The 24,289-nt window shown below is 43.1% G+C and overlaps 1 protein-coding gene across 1 annotated transcript; it reads left to right on the top strand.

Annotated features, from left to right (window-relative positions):
- The first annotated feature begins 244 nt into the window (after nucleotides 1-244).
- LOC145358614 (uncharacterized) lies at nucleotides 245-23,447 on the top strand. Its single transcript, XM_080212820.1, has 4 exons — nucleotides 245-566; nucleotides 15,327-15,528; nucleotides 17,994-18,060; nucleotides 21,877-23,447. Exons 1-4 carry the CDS (start codon nucleotides 337-339, stop codon nucleotides 22,242-22,244), a joined length of 867 nt encoding a protein of 288 aa, XP_080068946.1. The 5' UTR covers nucleotides 245-336; the 3' UTR covers nucleotides 22,245-23,447.
- The last annotated feature ends 842 nt before the right edge of the window (nucleotides 23,448-24,289 follow it).

Here is a 24,289-nt window from a genome sequence, read left to right as displayed (position 1 = left end):
TTCATTTGGAACATCCTGCGCTTTCTCGTCTTCCTTTTGGAATAAGGAGGAAACTCGCAAGCATTTGCAATCCCTGTTACAAATGACTTTCCTTGACACCCGTCCTACATTCGTGGTGGGGCTCGCCACCTACCAGCTGCTGTTGCCATGGCACTGTGTCTATATTTATAACTTGGCGGGGGCTGAGTTTGAAATCATTTCACAGCAAGTCCATCACTGTGACGTTTTTTTTAGGTGAAAGAGGGGAGGGTGAGAGGGGTTTACCTGCAGCCTGGGGGAAGTAGCAAAAGTCTCACCCTACCCCACCCACTGCCACCACATGGACTGGATCTAGGCATGTGGCAGCAAGGAGAAATCAACAAGCGATACCGCTCGCTCTGGTCGGTGGATTTGATTAAGAGCCACGAAGCTTTGTTAAACGCAGCCAAGAGAGATGCTGTCATCTTGCTGAAGTCGATCGGAAACGCATCCAAGCAATGGATTAGCAGACCGTCCAACATCCTGCTGCTATACTACCGTTGGAAATGGGCTGATGCTCTCAACGATATCGTCAACCTGTACAGAAGGTCAGAGCTTTTATTGTTGTCGACGTTTTGCCCTTCTGGGTCTGCTTTTTTTTACAGTCTTTCGAGACCTTTTTTTTGCAAAATGAATGGCGTGACTCACTGCGGATGCAATCTAAAATCTAGGTTCGAGCGAGAAAAATAATTTTAAAACATCTGCGAGTGCACATAAAAGCACAATTTGGGAGTTTGACCTTTGGAAATAGTAACAGATTCCCCTCCTTTGTTAATGTGAAGTGGCTCTTTGACATGCAGACGTGTAATCACAATAATGTCCTGATTTTCTTAACTCTTCACCAAATACAGTGTCGAAAAGTTTCTCATGCTCCATATTGGTCATTTTGTTTTCAGGGACAGGATGTTTCCGTTCTTTTCTCTTACATACAGGCTCCTCCTGATCAAAGGAGACTGATTCCTGTAAAACTACAGGGGGCACATTGGATAGGTTGGGACTATCTGCCTTAGAACAAAGAAGGCTGAGGGATGACTTGATAGAGGTCTACAATATTATGAGAGGAAGAGATAGAATGGACAGGATAAAAATGTCGGAGACTGGTTTCTGTAAAACCGCAGGTGGGCATCGCCCCCTGATATATGGGGCGATGAAGAAAACTGTGGTCTTGTTACCAATGAAATATCTAATGGGAGGGTCAGGGCTGCCAGCTCCCTAAATTAGCAAACCTTCTGACAGGTGAACTAATGCAATGTTCAAAATTATGCTAATCGGAGACTATGTAGGGTCGTCACCTAAAGTTCAAGGGGTCAGACTTGGCTTGTGGTATCTACTGGGGCCAGGAGAGAGGGAGACTTGTTATTAGTAACTAACCACTCCGCGGCATTGAGTCATTCCCCATCAAAGCAGGTCCATTAAAATGTTACAGCCTAATCGAATTCATGCCCTAAACTTTCCAATTTTCTCATGATATCTGATTGGAATACCTGATTCAATGATTGCTGATAGTGCCTATTGCTTAATATAAATAGTGTTATTGTGAAACAGTCACATCTTTTCATATTTTCTGTTCAGAGATACTCTTTTCCTAATACAGGATCCATTTACCCCAGAATCCCAACCGGACAGACACACCAAGTCACTGTATCTGTGGATATTTGTGGATTATTCCTTGGATATCAGATTGAAAAGCGCAGGAATATTTCCTTAGGTTAAGGTGACCAGCGTATTGTAACCTCCCTGCTCGGATTTGCTGAATGGGATTTATTGGACTCCTCCCTGCAGCTTGCGATTTGTACACGTGAGAGATATTTTTGACTCTGTCTCTCTGATGTGCCGGATCTGGAAAGCTGCACTTCCCAAAAAAAAAGATTTGTTGTTTTGTGCTTGTTTCATTGAGCTATTATTCATCATCAACTGCTCTAAATCTGTATCTCAACTCCGGGTGTACATAGGAGAAGCCCGAAAACTAATAGTCAAACATTGTTATAGAAATTGTTATTGCATTGCACTTACAAGGAATAGGAGCAGGTGTAGGCCATTCAGCCCCCCGAGCCTGCTTCCACATTCAGTTGGATACTGGCTGATCATGGGAATTTTACAGCACAGAAAGAGGCCAGTTAGCTCTTCAGGTTACAACACTTGCGGTTGCATACCTCAACTCCAGTGAGTCACAAATGTTGCTTTCACATGTCAGTCTGAGGCTGGATGCTCCTGGAATCTGCTGTACATTGTTATGGATCAGGATTATCAACTCACATGGAAAAATTAAGGGACAGTCTGTCATGAGGCGGGGGGATGTCCAGAGCTGTGAGTTTAAAGTTTATTTTAGTCCCACAAGTAGGCTTACATTAACATTGCTATGAAGTTACTGTGAAAATCCCCTAGTTGCCACACTCAAGTGCCTGTTCGATGGCCAATGCACATGTCTTTCGGACTGTGGGAAAAACTGGAGCATCCAGAGGACATGGGGAGAACATGCAGACTCCTCACAGGCAGTGACCCAAGCTGGTAATCAAATGCAGGTCCCTGGCGCTGTGAGGCAGCAGGCAACAGTGCTAACCACAGTGCTACCAAGAGCCTGGAGGTGGGAGAGGAGAATGGTGCTTGTACAAAATTTAAAGGTCCAAATTACAAACCAATCACAACTCCTGGCATCGTACAGCCCAGTACATGTGACTGTGGCCTCAAATACACGGCAATCTGGTAAAATGAGGGGCAGTGGTCACCCAGTTATGAACTGCTTTGTAAACCTAGGAATTGTAATTGCCACAATTAAATACCTATATTTAAAAATGTAAGTCTGGGAATCTGAGTAAGTACAGCAAATGTTGGAAACAAAAAGGTAAGTCAGTATCTGTAAGGAGAAATTGTTTCAGATGAATACCTCCTGCTCTGAAGGTGGGGGGGTGGTTTGGGGGGGGGGTGCAGAGATGGGGTACTGATGACCATGAAAAAATCCATCTGGTTCACTAGTTTCCTTTAGGGAAGGAAATCTGCTGTCCTTACCTGGTCTGTCCTATATGTGACTCCAGAGCCACAGTGATGTGGTTGACTCTCAACTGCCCTCTGAACAAGGGAATCCAGGGATAGGCAATAAATGCTGGCCTGCCAATGATGCCCATGTCCCATGAATGAATAAAAGAAAAGTCAGCAATGTGATAATGAGCAATTATTCTATTTTTGCGATGTTGACTGAGCGATAACTGGGAATAACTAGCCAGGCCACCAGGCATGTTCTTCCTGGAAATTCTGCCATGGAACCTTTCCACCTGAGAGAGTGGACAAGATTCTGAAGGATGGCATCTCCAATGATGTCTCATCAGAAGGATGGCACCTCTAATGATGCAGCACTCCTTCAGTATTACACTGGAGTGTCAGCCTAGATTTTTGTGCTTGAGTTTCATGGAGTGCATCCTGAGTCCACACCTTCTGTCAGTAACTGAGCCGCAGCTGAGAGATGTAAAGAATGGGAAAAGGAGAGCGGAGTAACCAGCTTCAAGAGAGAGGAGGATGAAGATAAGGGATAGATCGAATGGGTGAACAAGAGGGAGAAACAGTGAAAAGGGAAAGGCAGGTATTGTCTCTTTGTACGATCACTTATACTTCTTGTGTTTACATAGCACTTTCATTATTGGACTAAAATTTGCTGAAACAAATAACAGAGTCTGGAATTTTACAGCCCCTCCGCCCCAGTGGGATCTTCTGATCCCATCAATGTCAATGAAGTTTTGAGCAGTTTGTCACATTTTAATGGCCCTGCCCTCACCATGACGGGGTGGTACAATTCCACCCTTTATGTGAACAGTGCATGGTTCATTGATATGCTAGTTGACCAGCTATCTACGGCAAGAAATACCTCATTGATTGCAAATCACCAAACTTGCTGGCAGACTTGCACTGCTCCAATAGCTTCACAGAAATGGCAACTTACCTTTTGCTTCCTCTCAGAATCATAGGATCATAAAATTCCTACAGTGCAGAAGTTAAGGTTCATGAAGTTGTTTTCATACATTGATTGGCCTTTAAGTTCACCACAGAAGGTTGTCTCATAATTTTTAAAAAATCATTCATGGGATGTGGGCTGGGCCATCATTTGTTGCCCAACCCTAATTGCCCTTGAACTGAGTGCCTTGCTCAGCCATTTCAGATGGCATCTAAGAGTCAACCACATTGCTCTGGATCTGGAGTCACACATTGGCCAAGTACGGATGGTAGATTTCCTTCCCTAAAGGGCATTAGTTAACCAGATAGGTTTTTATCACAATCGACATTTAATTCCAGATTTTATTTAACTCAAATTTCACGATTTGCTGTGGTGGGGTTTGAACCTGAACCCCAAGAGCATTACCCTGGATGTCTGGATTACTAGTCCAGTGCCACTACTACTATAGTGCCACTATGCTTCCCCTCAACAGCATCAGCGCTCATTTAATCACATGATAATTAGTCATTGTTAATGAATGTTTATCAGTGACCCTGGCCAGAAAGTGGAGAGTTAAAAATGCACAGTCTCATTCTTTCAGGTAGCTGTGGAAGATTTTAAAAGACAAATTTAAATTTTGTTTTTATACTTTCCTTTCTGTCTCTTTTCACCATCTTAGTTCAGTCTTTCTTTTCTGGCCTTGACTACACAGTTTTCCCAGTCCGGCCTTATTTATTTCTCAATGCTTAAATATGATTGGTTAAGGATCTACAGTGTTGGTCCTTTCTTTCATGAAAATCCCAGATGTCCTGCTGCCCTTATACTGCAAACACTCTGCATTTCCAGCTGAAGGATGCTGGATAGACTAGCTAGTGCGGCACATTTTTTGAAACCCAACATCAGCAAATTCTGACCCATTTTGGACGGGGCCATTAATTATTGAGTCATTATATACAGCCCGAGTAGTTTTGATATACACTTCACCCATTAGCTCTTTAAAGTTTCTTAGCTCTCCCCTGTCACTGGGAGAACAGTTTGCTGTTATGTTTGCAGTCTGCAATCTTGTTCATCTCCAGATTCTACTCTTCCTCCTTTTACCACATTTCCAAAGGTCCCCAGTGCTTCCCACTTACCCTTCTCCATTAGATTTTATATCCATTCTCTTGCCCATTTCACTTCGGATTACTTGGTTGATTAATTGAGGACATTGCTTGCTCAGTCTGCATTTCCTAATTATAGAATCTTAGAATGGTCCATCACAGTAGGAGGTCATTGGATCTCCCTTGCTTATGATGGCTTGTGAATCTGTTAATTCCATTCCCCTGTTTTATCCCCAAAGCCATGCATTTTCCCAATGTTATCCAATTCCCTTTTAAAAGTCTTTATCGAATCTGCTTCCACCAACTGTTCAGGCAGATGACAAGATGCTGCCATGTAAAAAAAAATCCTCAGTTCGGTGTCTGCTTCTTTCGCCACATATCCGTGTCCTGTGGGGAAAGGAACATAAGGAACATAAGATGCAAAAATGTACAAAAAACTGAAGAAAGTTTTCTGTTATTTATTCCTTGGATGTGGGTGTCACTGGCAAGGTCAATATTTATTAACCATTCCCAATTGGTGAGGTCACACCTGGAGTACTGTGTACAGTTTTGGTCTCTCCTTACTTGAGAAGGATATACTGGCACTGGAGGGGGTGCAGAGGAGATTCACTAGGTTGATTCCGGAGTTGAGAGGATTGGCTTATAAGGAGAGACTGAGTAGACTGGACAATATTTATCGGAATTCAGAAGAATGAGGGCGGATCTTATAGTAACATATAATATTATTATGGGAATAGATAAGATAGAAGCAGGGAGGTTGTTTCTACCGGTGGGGAAAACTAGAACTAGGGGGCATAGCCTCAAAATAAGGGGAAGCAAATTTAGGACAGAGTTGAAGAAGAACTTCTTCACTCAAAGAGTTGTGAATCTGTAGAATGCCCTGCCCAGTGAAGCAGTTGAGGTTACCTCATTGAATGTTTTTAAGGCAAAGATAGGTTTTTGAAAAGTAAAGGAATTAAGGGTTATGGTGAGCAAGTGGGTAAGTGGAGTTGAGTCAACGAAAAGATCAGCCATGATCTTATTGAATGGCAGAGAAGGCTGGAGGAGGTAGATGGCCTATTCCTGCTTCTAGTTCTTATATTCTTATGTTCTTACTTTGCCCTTCTTGAACTTCTGCAGATAGTGCGGTGAAGATACCTCTACAATGCTGGTATGGAGGGAGTTTGACTATTTTGACCCAGTGACAGTGAAGGAATGGCAATATGTTTCCAAGTAAAACACTGTGTGACTTAGAGAGGAATTGGGAAGTAGGTAGTGGTATTCTCGTGTTGTAAGAAAAACTGAAGTGGCTGCAAAGGGATTTGGAACATAAGGGGTGGCAGTTTGACACTTGGTACTTTGGGAGATCAGGAACCAATATAGATTAGTTAGAAAAAGAGAGAAGTTGAAATGGTGAATGGAGCGTAGTCTGAAAAGGATTTATATTGAAAAAAGTTGGAATTGTTGAAGGGGTAGGATGTAAAACTGGCAAAGGAGTTATTGAAATAGTCAGTCCAGAAAGGGTGACAAAGAGGATGTACGTGATGGAAGGTCTCACACAGAGGTAGAAATGAGAGGCATTGCAAAGATGAAAGGAGTGGACAGGATGTGAGGTTTAAAGTTCCACTGTCAGCTCATAATACCAGGGTTATGCATGTTCTCGTTCAGAGGGAGAATGGAGTAACAGGGTATGGGAATTTACAATGGGAACAAATGACTTTGGCCCTGATGCAAACCACCATCAACTGTGAAATGATGCAAAACATTCAGAATTACTCTGGAATAAGATTCCAATCTGACTGTTTAATGCTACAAGGCTAAGACATATGACTCCCACTCAGGAAACCTCACTCAACCCTTACACTTGAGGCTGTAAACAGTCTAACTATGGTGCTGTGTAAAGCTCAACCTTAAAGTAGAAAATGCCACCTGCACTTTAACATTAAAATTTAATTTCCAAAGTACTGAAGCTCTCCACTTAGAGGGGTGAAATTTGCTGGCTGTCTAGCTGTCTGCTAGAGTTGGGTTGGGAAGGAAACCATAAAGTGGTGAAGGAATGAGGGGAGTGCCCGTTGCCTTCCTAACACTGTGGAATTCTATCTGTGATGAGACTAAAGAGTCTCTTCCTGCCACCATTGGGCTTTTACCACTGGCTGGTGTATCTCCCATCATGTCAAGGGCTCCCCAGGTAGGTGGGGTTACTTCTGATCAGGCACTCTGTGTATCAAGGAGAGGCCCCTCGTGGCAAAGGTTATCCCCACCAAAAGACTCCTCCCCACCCTCTCCAACACAGCCCCCTCACTGGGGCCTGCCTAATTGGCCTTGGTGACACACCTGGCTCCACTTACTTCTGTCTAAGCAGCTGGGAACGGAGAGAGCGTTGGAGGAATACAGAGAGAGTAGGAGGGAGCTCAAACGGGGAGTTAGGAGAGCAAAGAAGGGTCATGAGATGGCTTTGGCAGGTAGGGTTAAGGAGAATCCAAAGGCGTTTTACTCCTGTCTTAAGAACAAAAGGGTGGCTAGGGGTAAAATCGGTCCTCTCAGGGACAGACGTAGGGAATTGTGCTTAGAGGCAGAGGGAATGGGGGAGATCCTGAATGAATACTTTGCGTCGGTATTCACGAAGGAATTGAGGGAGCGGTAGACCAATTGAAAGATCTATCAATTACGAGGGAAGAGGTGTTAGGGCTTTTATCTGGCATTAAAACCAATAAATCTCCAGGGCCTGATTGCATTTATCCTAGGCTGCTTAGGGAGGGACGAGATTGCTGGGCCTCTGACGCGAATCTTTGTCTCTTCTTTGGACACAGGCGAGGTCCCAGAGGACTGGAGAATAGCGAACGTGGTACCGTTGTTTAAAAAGGGTAGGAGGGATAGCCCGGGTAACTATAGGCCGGAGAGCTTAACGTCAGTGGTAGGTAAGTTGATGGAGAGGATTCTTAGGGATAGGATGTATGAGCGCTTAGAGCGTTGCGATCTGATTAAGGATACGCAGCATGGCTTTGTAAAGGGGAAGTCTTGCCTTACGAATCTGGTAGAATTCTTTGAGGAGGTGACAAAAACGGTCGACGAAGGATGAGCCGTTGATGTCGTCTATATGGATTTCAGTAAGGCGTTTGACAAAGTCCCTCATGGTAGGTTGGTACAGAAGATTAAAGCTTATGGGATATGTGGTCAGGTATCTAGATGGGTAGAGAACTGGCTTGCAAAGAGGAGTCAGAGAGTAGTAGTGGAGGGGTCCTTTTCTAGCTGGAGGTCTGTCACTAGTGGTGTGCCGCAGGGCTCAGTACTGGGACCTCTTCTCTTTGTAGTGTATATAAATGATTTGGAAGAGGGAGTAGGTGGTGTGACCAGCAAGTTTGCTGATGACACCAAGATAGCTGGATTGGCGGGCAGTGAGGAGCAGTGTCTGGCAATACAGCGGGATATTGATAGACTGGTTGATTGGGCAGATACATGGCAAATGGAGTTTAATCCGGATAAATGTGAGGTGATGCATTTTGGCCGGAATAATGTAGGGGGGAGTTATATGGTAAAGGGTAAGCCCGTAAGGAGTATAGAATCGTAGCAAGACCTGGGGGTGCAAGCGCACAAGTCTTTGAAGGTAGCAGTGCAAGTGGAAAGTGTGGTGAAGAAAGCCTATGGTATGTTAGCCTTTATAGGAAGGGGTATAGAATATAAGAGCTGGAGTCTAACATTGCAGTTGTACAGAACGTTGGTTAGGCCGCATTTAGAGTACTGCGTCCAGTTCTGGTCGCCTTACTACCAGAAGGACGTGGAGACTCTGGAGAGAGTGCAGAGGAGGTTTACCGGGATGTTGCCTGGTATGGAAGGACTGGGGTATGAGGAAAGATTGAAGAAATTGGGGCTCTTTTCCCTTGAAAGACGCTGACTGAGGGGGGATCTAATAGAGGTATATAAGATTATGAAGGGTATAAATAGAGTAAACAGAGGTAAGCTATTTCCTATGATAGAGGCACGTAGGACAAGGGGCCATGGACTTCAGGTGAGGGGGGAGAGGTACAACACAGATATTAGAGGGAGGTTTTTCACACAGAGGGTAGTGGGGGTATGGAATGCTCTGCCAAGTAAGGTGGTGGAGGCAATCACGCTAGAGTCATTTAAGAGTAACTTAGACAGGCACATGACTGGGTTGGAGATGGGTGGATATAGGAGATTGTTTTAAATAAGGGTCATTAGCATTGGGGCATCCCTGGTAAGGTAAATGGATATGGTATAATAATAATGCTTTTTTTTCCCTTTTTATTCACAGGTTATAAGTCGGTCCATTTCGTGTCCAACGAGGGGCATACACACGATGGGTCGTACTGGGGCTGCTCTTGGTTGTTCGAGATTGGCCTAGTGCTTCATGTCGTTAGTGTGTGCCTAAACTGGACCAGATACTGGGCGAGACAACAGCTCAGTGACTATCGCTGATTGCTGTGCAGACACATGGATTTGGGCCGGTGTCTGTGGGAGTTTGCGCATTCTCCCCGTGCTTGCGTGGGTTTTCTCCGGGTGGTCCGGTTTCCTCCCACACCCCAAAGATGTGCTGTTAGGCTGATTGGCAGGAATAAATTGTCCCTAAATCAGTTTCCCTCAATCTGGATGGCCATAAAACATTAGACAAGGGTCGTGGGTGGAGAGGGGGACTGGTGGTGTTGAGATGGCAGCGCGGGTTCATTGGGCCGAAGGGCCTGTTTCCCAGGCTGTTTTTGTTCTTTGTTCTTTGTAGAGATTGGCATCCATTTTTGACAGCTGTAATTCCAACAGTGGCCTGCACTTGTGGCAGCGCTGCTGAGAACAAAGAGTTGCCAGTCCTCTGACTGAATGGCAGTTTTTGGCGGTTGTATCCTGCCTTTTAAAGGAATGGCAACCCCAGCACCAAACGGTTAATTGCCTGAGAATCAAAAAGTGAGGTTGGGGGTCTCCCAAACATCCGAGGCTGGGATGTCTCTGACGTTACGTCCCAGCATCTGGACTTCCATCACTCCAATGAAATTCAACTCTTAGAAATGCTAGTCACCATCTGCAATATTGGGGCGATTTTCTGGTGTTGCTGTGCTGTTAGTAGATCACGCTGGTCACGTGGAATAGTGTGTGAGGCTAAAAATTATTTGTTACCCGATACCAAACAGTTTGCAATTCGCCCAGCCCCTTTCTACTGGCATGAACCAGTTTGCACCCAGAAAGGACGCAAGTCCGATTAGCATTTTTAAACATATATAGCCTGTTAAATCCCAGTGCACGAAATTCAGCTGTCTTTATTACTGGTCTTCACCAACAGAGACCTGGTGCAATGGTCATGCCAGCGGCGCAGAGGCCATTGAAACCCCCAGGTGGCTGGGGGCATGACCCGGCAGTGTCCATCAGGCAGTGGCCACCAGACTGTCCGGCGGTGCCAGTTGGGCACCATAGTGTGCCAGGGCAGTGCCTGAGGAGTGGGGCCTGTGTTGGGGCCCTGATGGGGTGGGGAATGTGCTATGTGTGGGTCCTGATGTTGGGACTCCTGATTGGAGAAAAGAGGGGGACATGTCAGGGGTCATGGAGGAGGACCCATTGGGAAGGCTCTGATGCCCCAATGCTGGTGACCCATATTAGGGAGGAGTGAAGGATCATGACACCAATAGGGATGGGGGGGGTGATCCCAATGCCTGCAAATGTGGGGGATTGGGGAGTCTCCCATTACATTATGAGATCAGGGTGCACTTGCACAATGGCACCCAGTTGCTTTGAAGCCAGGCTCACCAGCGTGTTTAGGCCCCACCACCCACAGTACCGGTGTGAAGCTCTCAAAGAAGTGACTGAGTGTGGAAGGATTGCGGTCCGGAGCGAACTTGAGAGACCGGCGTGGATCACTCCATTATTCTCGCATTTATGCCACTTCGGACAAAATTCTCTGACCCCGTTCGCAACCAGGATTCTCCTGTCCCACTGCAATAAACGAGATTTGGCTGAGTGCCAAACTTTCTGTCCTCATTGGTAACAAACTCCAGAAAATTCTGGCCTTTGGTTACTTTTGGAGAACTCTGCCCATTATCTCAAATACTGGTACCAGATCGCAATGCAGTATAATGACATTCTATTTCCAGCTTTCCCGAGGCACCGTTTACATATGAAAATGGGTCCAAACTTACAAGGTAAGAGCTGATTCCCTGATCAACATTTATGGGGAACACTTGTCAGGAAATCACTTGGTGCATCATCCATTGAAGTTACTCTTTGACAAATTAAAATTGACTTTAATTGGCAACACCACACTGAATAATTTCATCAATCCATATATACAACATATTAAATATGAAAATAATTCAGAGAGATTGTATTTCCACTGTTAAGTACTTTATGCTTTGAACTAACATTACTTACTGAAAATGGTAAAAGTCATTCAGATGAATGGTTTTCATGTTAACTCCTTGTTTAACAGAATAAAAACAACATGGGAATTTATTCTGTCAAAAAGTAACCGTTTACCTTTCTAACAGGTGATTACAAAAAAGTGAATACTCTGTCGTAGATTATATCTAGAGGGTATTGGAATGAATTCTACCAATTTTAGTTTTATCAATTAATTTCTTCCATGTTAAGATATGTAGAAACCTTCTTTTGAAAGACTACTTTCCATGGTATTGCAACTTACAACTAGAATGAGCTTCATCATATTGTTTGATCTTTTTTCTTAGGATGACCTATTTCCGTTATTTCTTACTTATTGGCACATCAAAATTGCCATTCTCCAGCTTACCTTACAACTAAGTAATTCCAGTTCTTGCTTCAGAATGTATTGAAGACTATTATTCAAGTTTTTCAGTTTCTACCCAGTTTTTCACTCGATAGCATCTTCTCTCCGAAGCCATTTTTCCATTGACTACAATGCAGTTATCTAAAGAATGAATGATTTTAACAAATCAGGTTGACTCTTTTGACATTCATTGGGCCTGACTATAACACCCCAATCTCTTTCCTTGCTGATGAGCCCTTTCTCCATTTTATCCAGCCACTTGAATTGATGGACACCTTTCTTACCTATTCAGGCTAATTCAATGTCCCCAAGGCAATGGCCTAGATACAATTGCTATGTTGTAACATGAGCTTGGGAAGTTGACCATCTGACGTCACCCTATTTGTTATTAACACAGTGAACTGTTGTGGCTATTTTTTTCCATTTTTTATCTGTATCATATTTCAATAAAGTACATGTTACTCTTTACAATTCAATGGAATTAAACTGTTTATTTCACTAGAGTTACCATCCACTTGCTTTTTCAAATGTCACTTAGATCTCTCAAACGTCATATCTTTATTTATCATCTGATGTGACTTGTTACAACAACAATCATGATTGTAATACTCACGTAGGACTTTATTTGATTAAATTGCAAAATGAGAATTGGGATGGCATTTTTATAAGATTTTAATCATGGAGTGAAACAGGAACACTGCATTCTGTAATGTCCATTGAAATCACTAGATCTTTGCACTTAATGTGAACCAAGGTAGCAGAAAAGTGAAGTTGAGGTCAAGGCTTGAGAAGAAGGCTCAAGAGGCCAAATATTATTCCTGTTCCTGTTTCTTATATAAACAAGTAGTTTTGGGAGAACATATCAAAGGCTAATGTAATTATAATTTCAGTTGTAAAATGCAATACAATGGAAAGTGGTGTAGGCACATGAGAACATAATGGGGAGGTGATGGCCTAGTGGTATTATCACTGTGCTATTAATCCGGAAACTAATGTTTCTGGAACCCGGGTTCAATTCCTGCCATGACAGCTGGTGGAATTTGAATTCAATAAAAAATATCTGGAATTAAGAATCTACCGATGACCATGAAACCATTGTCGGAAAAACCCATCTGGTTCACTAATGACAATAAGGGAAGGGAATCTGCCATCTTTACCTGATCTGGCCTACATGTGACTCCAGGACCACAGCAATGTGGTTGACTCTTAACTGCCCTCCAAGAACAGCTAGGGATGGGCAATAAATGCTGACCAGTCTGTGATGCCCATGTCCCACAAATGAATTAAAAAAAAATCAAGGTTTCCAAACTCCATCAAAACGGAAAAAATTGATTTACCCATTGTGCCCACCTTTTTATAATAGAACAACTTTAAATACTTTTGTAAAAAATATACAATTGCTATTTTCACACACCTCTTCTGAAGTAAGGGAATGATTTGCCTTGTTTGGATTTATGCTCTTGCCTCATTCTTTATTTAGAATCATAGAACCCTACAGTGCAGAAAGAGGCCCTTCGGCCCATCGAGTCTGCACCAAACACAATCCCACCCAGGCCCTATACCCTTATCCCTACATATTATAGACACTAATCCCTCTACCCTACGCATCCCTGGACACTAAGGGGCAATTTCTTAGCATGGCTAATCAACCTAACCTGAACATTTTGGACTGTGGGAGGAAACTGGAGCACCCAGAGGAAACCCACACAGACACGAGGAGAATGTGCAAACTCCACACAGACAGTGACCCGAGCGGGAATCGAACCCAGGACCATGGAGCTGTGAAGCAGCAGTGCTAACCACTGTGCTACCGTGCCACCCTTTGATTTTAGAAATAAGTAATTTCTATCATGTCCTGAACCACATCCCAAACTTCTTTGCAGCCAAATTATTCATTATTATTTCTTGGAATGTAACTGTTGTTGGTTAGTGTAACATTTCTTGCCCATCCCTAATTGCCCTTGAGAAGGCGGAGGTGAGTTCTCATCTTGAACTATTGCTGTCCATCTGATTCAGATACTCCCTCAGTGCTGATAGTAGGGAATTTCCAGTACTTTGATCCAAACAATAGTGAACAGACAGCGATATGGTTCTAAGTCAGGATGCTGTGTAACTTGGAGGGGTTTTTGCAGGTGGTAGCATTCCCATGTATCTGCTGCCCTTGTCCTTGTTGATGGTAGAGATTGCGGGTTTGGCAGGTAAGTAATTTTGATTTGCATTACAATTGTTATGCAGGCAAATATGACGGTTGTTTTCACACAGCAAGGCCTCACAAATGGTATAATTGACCAGTTAATCTGTTTTCCTGATGTTGGTTGGAAAATAAAATGCTCCGTTCTTCTTCTGTTTGTTCCATTGGATTCATTCCATCCAACCGTAAACATTGATTGGCCTTTTTGTGAAAAATGCCAACACCATCAAGATTCTATCTCTCAATTCTGCACAATTATGGAGGAGTCTTATGACTGCCAGATACCAGTTTCTCAGTTGAGGAACAGGCCACCAGCAATTAAAATTCCAGAGCACATGAAGTGAAACAACTTTTAGGCAGGTCTTGTAATGGGAGCCCACATTCTTGCTCAAAAGTAAGGAGGTTTAAAATCCAAGGGAGACTTCTTTACTGGTTTTAGAATCACAACTGCACCTTTCCAGAAGAACTGTGCGAAATATGCATAGTGGATGCTAGATTTCTCCAGGCTTTGAGAGATTCTAACCAGCCATCCTTAATAAAACCATTGAAAACCACTCCCAAGGGAGTTTTAAAAAACTATTTGTGTGTAAAAGCAAATCACTGCAGATGCTGGAAACTATTTGTCAGTCTTGAATGAGCAGAAATGCTCTTCCAAGCCCCATGTAGATGTTGATTCTGGTAACAGTCTATCCTATGGAAACCTGAAACAAAATAAAATTTAAAAAATGCTGGAAATGTGCAGAAAGTCAGTCAGGAACTGTGGAAAGGTCAATCAGAGAGTAGAATCATTGAATCCTTACAGTGTAGAAGAAGGCCATTCGGCCCATTGAGTCTGCATCAAATACAATCCCACCCGGATCTTATTCCCATAACCCCTCATATTTATGTTGCTAATCCCCTTGAGACGAGGGTTAATTTAACACAGCCAATCAACCTAACCCGCACATCTTTGGACAATGTTTTAGGAAAATCCCTTTCCAGTTTAGCTAATGGAAAGTAGGCCTTAATCCACTCATCATTTTCCTGTGATTGCATGACATCTCTGTAGACTTTAATTTTTGGCCTATATGGCTGGAATTCTCTGACCTCATCCACAGTTGGGATTCTCCGGTCCCGCTGCTGAGAAGGGAGGTTTTGCTGAGCACTAAGTTCTCCATTTGCACTGTTGCTGCCAGTGTGGGACCAGAAGATGAAAATGTTTTTCAATCTTTCATTTAAAAGTCTTCATGCAATTAACACTGAGAGTAAAGGATAAAAGATGTGGCTGAAAGAAGCAAAGTTCTCACCACATCAGTGAAATAGGATATAAATGTTCCAAGTGAACAGCTGTTAACCTTTCAGAGATTGGCAGCCGTTTTCTGTTGTTGTATATAGATGGAATGGTACAGAGTCTGCGGAAGCTGCCAACAGCATTACCACTCTCCGACGAAACTGGAGCGGAAAAGTATGTGAGCTCCATCGAAAAGGTGTGACTGACATTGAACTAAATTCTATGGAGCAGCAACATGTGAAGTTTATTTCAGAATTTATATATTTACAAAAGAAAAATCTACGGCATGCAGCAGTCACCACCGAGGTAAGAAATTATCAAAACACTTTGTATTAAATTTGCAATATTGGCATATCATCTTCTATAAGTTCCAATCCTATTCAGCATAAGTGACAATGGGAGAAAGTAGGATTTAATTAATACCTGTTCCTAACATGAAGAATGCAGAAAAGACAACTCATTCCAGAATCATACAATCCCTAAAATCCCATTTGGCCCATCAAGTCTGCACTGACAACAATCCCATCCAGGCCCTGTCCCCATAATCCCCCCTTATTTACCATGCTAATCCCCCTGACAGTAAGGGGCAATTTAGCATAACCAATCAACCTAACCTGCACGTTTTTGGAGTGTGGGAGGAAACCAGAGCACCTGGGGGAAACCCACGCAGAGAACCCACGGGGAGAACGTGCAAACTCCACACAGGCAGTCACCCAAGGCCAGAGTGGAACCTGGGTTCCTGGCACTGTGAGGCAGCGGTGCTAACCACTGTGCCACCCTGTCACCCCAGATTGGAGTTCTAGGCCTTAATCATTAATAATATGGCTGAATTTAGGATTCCAACAAAGATACACTATACCAAGAACCTCGGAGTAGTCGCTTTTCCCATGGGTATATGTAGCTTGGTCAGATGGTCACCCATTGTCACACAGGTGAGAGTTGTGCACTTCTGCATGGAAACTGTGTAGACTGCTTATAGCACACTCAAAAATGGCTGCATGAGCGATTGATGCTGAGCTAGGAAAATGCATTTATTGACAAGCTCATCAGATGTAAATCCAAAAGGTTAAGAGTGACTGGAGACCTCAGGTTCCTTGAATTCCACCTGTATTTGCTCCTCCTGACCCATGCTGTTTACCAAGCTCTGCATAACAACAATTTGTAGTTAAAGTGTGGTGAGGTTCACTTTGAAGGATACAGGAGCGTAGCATTCGTGGTGAGTTACTGTGTACACACAACATTTCAATTACTCCAGAGAGTGGATAGACCTGTGTTTAAGCTGGAGGAAGGCATGGTATGGGTGTTGAGTCTTGACTTTGAACTCTGTCATTTTCTCCTGTTGCAAACCTGTGTACGAGCAAAAGAATTTCCCTTGGAAAATTGAAACTACAATATTATACTGTGGTGCTATTTGTGAAATGTGACTGATTAAGGAAATAAAAAATGATAAACAATGGATGAGACTGATCACAGGCTTGAGAGATTTCTGGCCACATTCCACTTTATTACATATATACTTAGAATCTCCAGGATCCTTTCTTCATCCGAGTCAAGTCATATTTAATGAAGTTAGTTCTGCCTCCAATTTGTTTGCACCCTGCTGCCAGTGTGTGCAGCTCTGTCCAGGTACCCACCACTCCCAGGTAGCATATCTGCTTCTACTCTTCTACCAATACCACTATGTCCTAAACCATTAAGAGGTACTCCAGAGATACATGATGTTAATTCCTGCCTATTTCCTCTCACTCCTTGAGTGATCATCCATCACTTTACACTTCTGCTAAGATTGTGAACTTGCCATGATAAAATGATGTTCGGTTTCAATAGCCCAAAGATAACTGGGGACATGAGGCTAAAGCCATTTCAACTTCAAGGTCTATTTAAATAAATTAGGCCTAATTCCTCTGACAAATATGAGGGATTACAGGAATATGTCCTGGGTGAGATTGTGGTCGGTGCAGACTTGATGGGCCAAATGGCCTCCTTCTGCATTGTAGGGATTCTATTCTATTCTAAGTGTAGCAGGCGACCAGCTGCTACAGGGTTTGTGAAAACAGTGTCCAGGCAACAAATGTATCCTTGAGTGGGAGGAGGTTGAGGAGGAGAGTCTGAAAGTAATCTCTGGAATAGGGGAGGCCCTATCCTTGAGAAGCCTAGATAAGCTTTTTTAAATTTTTTTTTAGCTTCCTGCTCCTTGGCAGCTGTATTTCCTGGTGAGATGAACTCCAGTTATTGAATCAATGAAAAGGTGCTAAAATGGCATCAAGATCTGAAGCTATCCTCAGACCCCATCTGCAGTTTTCCTGGGATGAGGGCTTGAGACGCTGGCTGGAATTCTCCTGCCATTCCGGCCCTGCCGCTGCCACCAGCAAGAACAGAGAACTTGACGTTCAGCCAGATCTCCATTCACTGCAGGGGGACCAGAGAATCCCAGCTGCAGGTGAGGCCCACTGTCTGAGTTACATTAGGAGAAGAAACATCATGCTGTGAGTTTAACCTCACACCCGGCCCAGTTTCTCCAGGGAAGCTGACATCAATGTTAGTGGACACACAGTAGCCGGATAACTTCCTCCTTTTAAACTCTCAGACTAAGACAGAGTCACTTATCCCATTATATTACAAGGAGGTTCCTGTGCAAAGAGTAAAATAGAGTTCAGCAAAAGAGAAGAACCCTTTGTACCACAAACAACTGAAACTGAGAGTTTTATTTTCAGCAAGCTGACAAACACAAAAACAAACAATTTGCATTTTTCCTTCATTATTTACAACAGGAATTGATACATATGCATAACAAAGAAAGCCGGACTGTTGGGAGCTGTATTTCCGAATCCAGTGCTGGTATGTTCATTTGCTTTACTTTCATTATCTTTTGATGAAATAAATAAATTTCCCCAGAGTCATTACACAAGCGAAAAGCTAACAAAAAGTGCCCCCTGTTTAGAGGGGCCCAACTAATAAAAAACTTTTAAACAATAATATTAACTACTCTTTTCACCGAACACTTGAGTCTGGTGGCATGCCGACTCTGCGTACCAGTCAACACATGTACTCTTGCCCCAGGGCTACCCATCCAACCAATCCTAGTACTCTTCAGGATTTATTAACGTTCATAAGTATTCAAGAGGAGCCTATGACCTAGTGATATTATCGCCAGACTATTAATCCAGAAACTCAGTAAATGTTATGGGGATTTGGGTTCAAAACCCACCACAGCAGATGGTGGAATTTGAATTCAATAAAAAAATGTGGAATTATGAATCTACTGATGACCAGGAAACCATTGTCAATTGTCAGAAAAACCCATCTGGTTCACAAATGTCCTTTAGGGAAGGAAATCTGTCGTCCTTACCTGGTCTGGCCTACGTGTGACTCCAGAGTCACAGCAATACGGTTGACTCTGAACTGTCCATGGGCAATTAAGGATGGGCAATAACTACTGGCTAGCCAGCGACGCCCATGTCCAATGAATGAATTTTTTAAAAATTCAATGCTTCACAATTGCAAAGGGTATTCATTCACATGAAGAAAGGCTCAAGCAGAGACAAAGCTACAGCAGAGGGTCAGGCAAACCAAATGGGCATCCCCATGGATGGTATGTGATTTGATACCACACTGATCACACTTTGTTTGGGCTGAGTTCAAATAAGAACATAAGAAATAGGAGCAGGAGTAGGCCATCTAGCCCTTCGAGCCTGCCCCGCTATTCAACAAGATCATGGCTGATCTGAAGTGGATCAGTTCCACTTTCCCGCTTTCTCCCCATAACCCTTAGTTCCCTTGTTTATCAGAAACATATCTACCAGTGACTTAAATATATTCAACAAGGTAGCCTCCACCACTTCAACGGGCAGAGAATTCCAAAGACTCACCACTCATTGAGTGAAGAAGTTCCTCCTCAACTCCAATCTAAACTGCGCCCCCCGCTTATTTTGAGGCTGTGCCCACTAGTTCTGCTATCCTTTCTCAGTGGGAAGAATCTCTGTACCTCTACCCTACCTATCCCCTTCATTATCTTATATGTCTCTATGAGATCCCCCCTCAGCCTTCTAAACTCGATCGAGTAAAGGCCCAGTCTATTCAATCTCTCATCATAGGCTAACCCCTTCATCTCCGGTATCAGCCTAGTGAACCTTCTCTGCACTCCCTCCAAGGCCAATATATCCTTCCGCAAATGCGGCGACCAAAACTGCACACAGTACTCCAGTTGCGGCCTCACCAGTACCCTGTACAGTTACAGCAAGACCTCCCTGCTTTTATATCCTATCCCCCTCGCTATGGAGGCCAACATTCCATTCGCCTTCTTGATCACCTGCTGCACCTGCAGACTGGGTTTTTGCGATTCGTGCACAAGGACCCCCAAGTCCCTCTGCACTGTAGCATTCTGCAGCTTTTCGCCTTTTAAATAATAATCCCTCCTCCTATTAATTCTACCAAAGTGGATAACCTCACATTTGCAGTGGATAACCTCACATTTTCAAATCCTTGGAATAGAATCATAAGGTGAGAATTTCCAGTAATGCTCACCCCAAACCTGGAAAATCCCACCCGAGGTCAACGGACCTTTGCATGGTCTGCCCTCCACCCCCCACCCCCCGCCCCAACACTCACTACAATTCTTGTGGCGGGTGGGAATGAAAGATTCTCCCCGTACAATCCCTACAGTGCAGAAAGAGGCCATTCAGCTCTTTAAACCTATGCCTGTCATCCCACATATTTACTCTTCTATTCCTCCTGATACTAAGGGGCAATTTAGCATGGCCAATCAACCTAGCCCGCACAACTTTGGCATGTGGGAAGAAACCAGAGCACCCGGAGGAAATCCATGCAGACACAGGGAGAATGGGCAAACTCTACATAAATAGGCACCCAAGGCTGGAATTGAACCTGGGTCCCTGGCACAGTGAGGCAGCAGTGCTAACCATTGTTCCACCGTGCCACCCTTCCTGTGTCATTTTCTTGACTGCTAGTCTTTGCTTTTAAATTTTCTGCTAATGGTTCTGACATACGTGTGGAATTTTACCACTTCACCCGCCCGAGGCTCATAGGATCCCACCCAAGGCCAACAGAGAATGCCGTTCTGTGAGCCTCGCCCATCCTGATTCTGGGGAGGACGTGCCAGTAAAATTCCTGCCATGATGTAGTATAAGGCAACCAGCAGCCTTTAGATATCCAACTGAGGTGGACAGCGATCGAGTTTTCCAGCTTGTGAGATAATCATTAAGGCTGACTAGAATGTGAACTCTGCCACAGGAATCCATGGAGAGAGAACGGAGTGGGATAGAGTTAGAAGTTGTGCGTTGGAAAAGAAGGAAATGGGGAAATTAGAATAGAGAAGACATGGAGATGGATAGAGGTGGGGTTTAAAGAACCCAGGTGAAGTGAGAGTGGAGAAGTTGGGTTCAATGAGGCACGGTAGCACAGTGGTTAGCACTGCTGCTTCACAGCTCCAGGGACCTGGGTTCAATTCCCGGGTAGGGTCACTGTCTGTGTGGAGTTTGCACATTCTCCTCGTGGCTGCGTGGGTTTCCTCCAGGTGCTCCGGTTTCCTCCCACAGTCCAAAGATGTGCGGGTTAGGTTGATTGGCCATGCTAAATTGCCCCTTAGTGTCCTGGGATGTGTAGGTTAGAGGGATTAGCAGGTAAATGTGTATGGATATGGGGATAGAGTCTGGGTGGGATTGTGGTCAGCGCAGACTCGATGGGCCAAAGGACCTGTCTCTGCACTGTAGGGTTCTATGGTTCTTATAGAGGGAGATAAGAACCATAGGTAATTCTAACAGAATTACCTAACAAATTCTAACAGTACCATCTATGAAATTCTAACAGGACTAGACAGGGTAGATGCAAGATGGTGGGGTATCCAGAACCGGGTGTCACAGTCTGAGGGTACAGGGTATCCCATTTAGGACAGAGATGAGGAGAAACATCTTCACCCAGAGAGTGGCCAACTTATGGAACCACTGAAAGTCGTTAAGACCAAAACATTGAATGTTTTCATGAGGTAGTTAGATATAGCATTTGATGCAAAGGGGAACAAAGGATATAGGGGAGAAGACGGGATCAGGCTATTAAGTTGGATGATCAGCCACCATCATAATGAATGGTGGAGCAGGCTCAATGGGCCAAATGGCCTCCTCCTGCTCCTATTTTCAATGTTGCTTTGAAAAGCTGAGGAAATGAGTGGTTGAATCAGAGCAATGTAGATACTTATTATCGATGATGTGTCATCACTGGGTACAAGGAAGAATCAGCTATCAGGCTGGAGTGAATGGAGATGGGGTAGAACTGTAAGGCAATAAATTTTACAAAAATAAGCCACACTTGGCTTTAAACATAACTTATCATCTCCTAGACTAATCTAAGTTCAATGGCTGCTAACCATCGCGAGGGAGTTCTGGTTACACAAATAAACAATTGCTAGTCAGAACCTGCAGACAAAATCTTATTTTTCAACACACTATTAACAGCAATTATTCTAGCAGCCAATGTTTTGTGACTGAAAATCTCTCTTATAATATCATTTCCAGGCTCTCGCAGTTAAATTCCAACACTTTTATAATGGGGTTAGCCATGAACAAGAGCATTTTCAATATGTGTTGACATGGATTCTCAAACCTGCTTCACAATTTCAACATATTTTCTTTCCTTTTCAAGAGTCCTTATTCTGCGTATTTCCAGAATCGCTGGTTTGTTTGGAAATGTTCTGCAAAGATGTTTTGGAGCTCTCTGAGGAACTGTACAAGAACTCTGTCTACGTGCTGGAATCAAACGCAACAGTTTTGCCTGACCCTGACCAGGAGTGGTGGAAAATAAGTCTTCCAGATTGGATGCAGTATGTTAACAGGGTGTTGCCTGCATTAGAGGACACAATTATTAGCATTCGGAATATAACACATCAGTTTCTAGAATATTTTAAAACAACTTCGATTGCCTGCAGTCTGAAGAGCCACCCAGATGTGGGGTACTACGTCAGCGATTACGGTTTTAAAGAGGCATACATGAAGAAAGTGTGGCGCTTGTAATGGATGTGCAAAAATCTTATATACACAGAAAAAATAATTTGTGCAATATTGTGACGTAAGTTTCAATGTAATTAAAAGACAAGGAAAGAAAAAAAATCAGTCAGCCCTAATTTCTTACATCTAATTCCAAAAAGGACTGTGGGAAAAGCGTGGAAGAGAATCTATTACCTTGGAAAATAAGACAGCACGATCATTGGAGATTAACTTGTATTAGTTGTCCCTCCTAAAATTAAGCTAAAATTTATAAGGGTCTGTATTTATACAGGGTCCGCATTTTCAAATGATCAAATTTATCAAGTTAATACCCATAATTTGTCTTGACACAGACTTCCGTGTAACTAATAGTTAGCAGTGCCACCTCACAGCTCCAAGGACCCAGGTTCAGTTCTGGCCTTGGATGACTGTGCGGAGTTTGCACGTTCTCCCTGTGTCTGTGTGGGTTTCCCCTGGGTGCTCCAGTTTCTTCCCACAGTCCAAAAATGGGCAGGTTAGGTGGATTGGCCATGCCAAATTGCCCCTTAATGTCCCAAAATGCATAAGTTAGGTGGATTAGCCGTGGGAAATGTGTGGAGTTACAGGGATAGGGTGGGGGAGAGGGCCTGGATAAGATGCTCTGTCAGAGAGTCGGTGTAGACTCGATGCATTGAATGGCTTCTTCTGTACTGTAGAGATTCTATGAAATAATTTTACTTTATGTGTGCTTGTTAAAAAATTGTAATTTTCCCCTAAAACAATTGTCCATTTATACTTCATTCGGATTTCCTTTATTCAAATATTCTTGTGGATCTGGGTATATAGTTACAGCATCTGCAGGACAATTTAAAATCATGATACTTCTCGTTACCTGATTGTAGGGCTAAGAAACAGATCTTATATTTTGGCCAGTGAGTCCCTGTTCAATTGTATGTCATGACTGTACTACCAATAACATATCAAAATGTAGTTTAAGGTTGTACAAAATATGTGTATCAGAGGATGTGTATTTTGTGTCACTCATGTTCATCGAAAACTATCTATAAGTGGTTGCATAATACCAATAGTAACTGACAAAGTACATGACTCACCAAATTCATAATGGTTTTACAAAATTGAATGTAGGATGATTGTCTTCCACTGTACCTCTGTAAAATACCATACAGAATAATTGTATACCATTTTTATGTACAACAAAACAGTCAAGTGGAGCTACCATGCATATATTGTCACCTCATGAGATGTTGACTCATTAAAGACATGTCTGAAAGTACGTTTGAATTGTCTTTTAAATCTTAGCTTTGCCATTTCCCCGAAAGGCTTTATTTTAGAGTGTGACTCTGAATCAGTTCTGACACCTAGGTCAAGTGGTCAATGTGAGGTTTTAATTGCAGAGTTTAGAACAACTTTACACAGTTTCTCAGCACTTTTAACAATAACATCAAATTACAAATCATTTCTTTTTGCTTTGATACAATTATGTGCCACTTCCGAAAAATGTCTCTAATGTAGATTCTTTGTCTTACTTTATATAGGTGAATGCAAGCAGGTTGTATGAAATATTGCAGAATGAAATGCATTTAGTTGTTTTAATAGCAATAATTATTGCATTTTAATCTTCCATTGATAAATAGCAGTGTAGCCTGGGCTCTGTTTTCTTCACATCTAAGAATTCTTGCATAAGCTCAGAAGAAATAGGAACAATCTAAGCCATTCGGCCCCTCAAACCCATTCTGCCATTCAAGAAGATTATGGTTGATCTGACTGCAGCCGTAAATTTACTTTTGTTCCTGCCCCTTCCCCCTGCCATAACTTTTTATGGATATGGATAGGTTAAGTGAATGGGGCAAAATGTGTCAGTTGGAGTTTAACATGGACAAGTGTGAGGTTATCCATTTTGGTAGGAAAAATGCAAAGGCAAACTATTACCTAGATGGAGAGAAACTTCATAGTGCTTTGATGCAGAGGGATCTGGGTGTTCTCGTGTATTAATTGCAGAAAACTAGTATGCAGGTACAGCAGATAATAAGGAAGGCAGATGGATTCTTAGTATTTACTGCTAAAGGAATAGA

The sequence above is a fragment of the Carcharhinus amblyrhynchos genome, chromosome 26 (assembly GCF_965287045.1).
Source record: "Carcharhinus amblyrhynchos chromosome 26, sCarAmb.v2.hapA, whole genome shotgun sequence".
Taxonomy (NCBI): domain Eukaryota; kingdom Metazoa; phylum Chordata; class Chondrichthyes; order Carcharhiniformes; family Carcharhinidae; genus Carcharhinus; species Carcharhinus amblyrhynchos.
The sequence above is the reverse complement of the archived record's forward strand: the minus strand, read 5'-3'. Positions and strand labels throughout refer to the sequence as shown.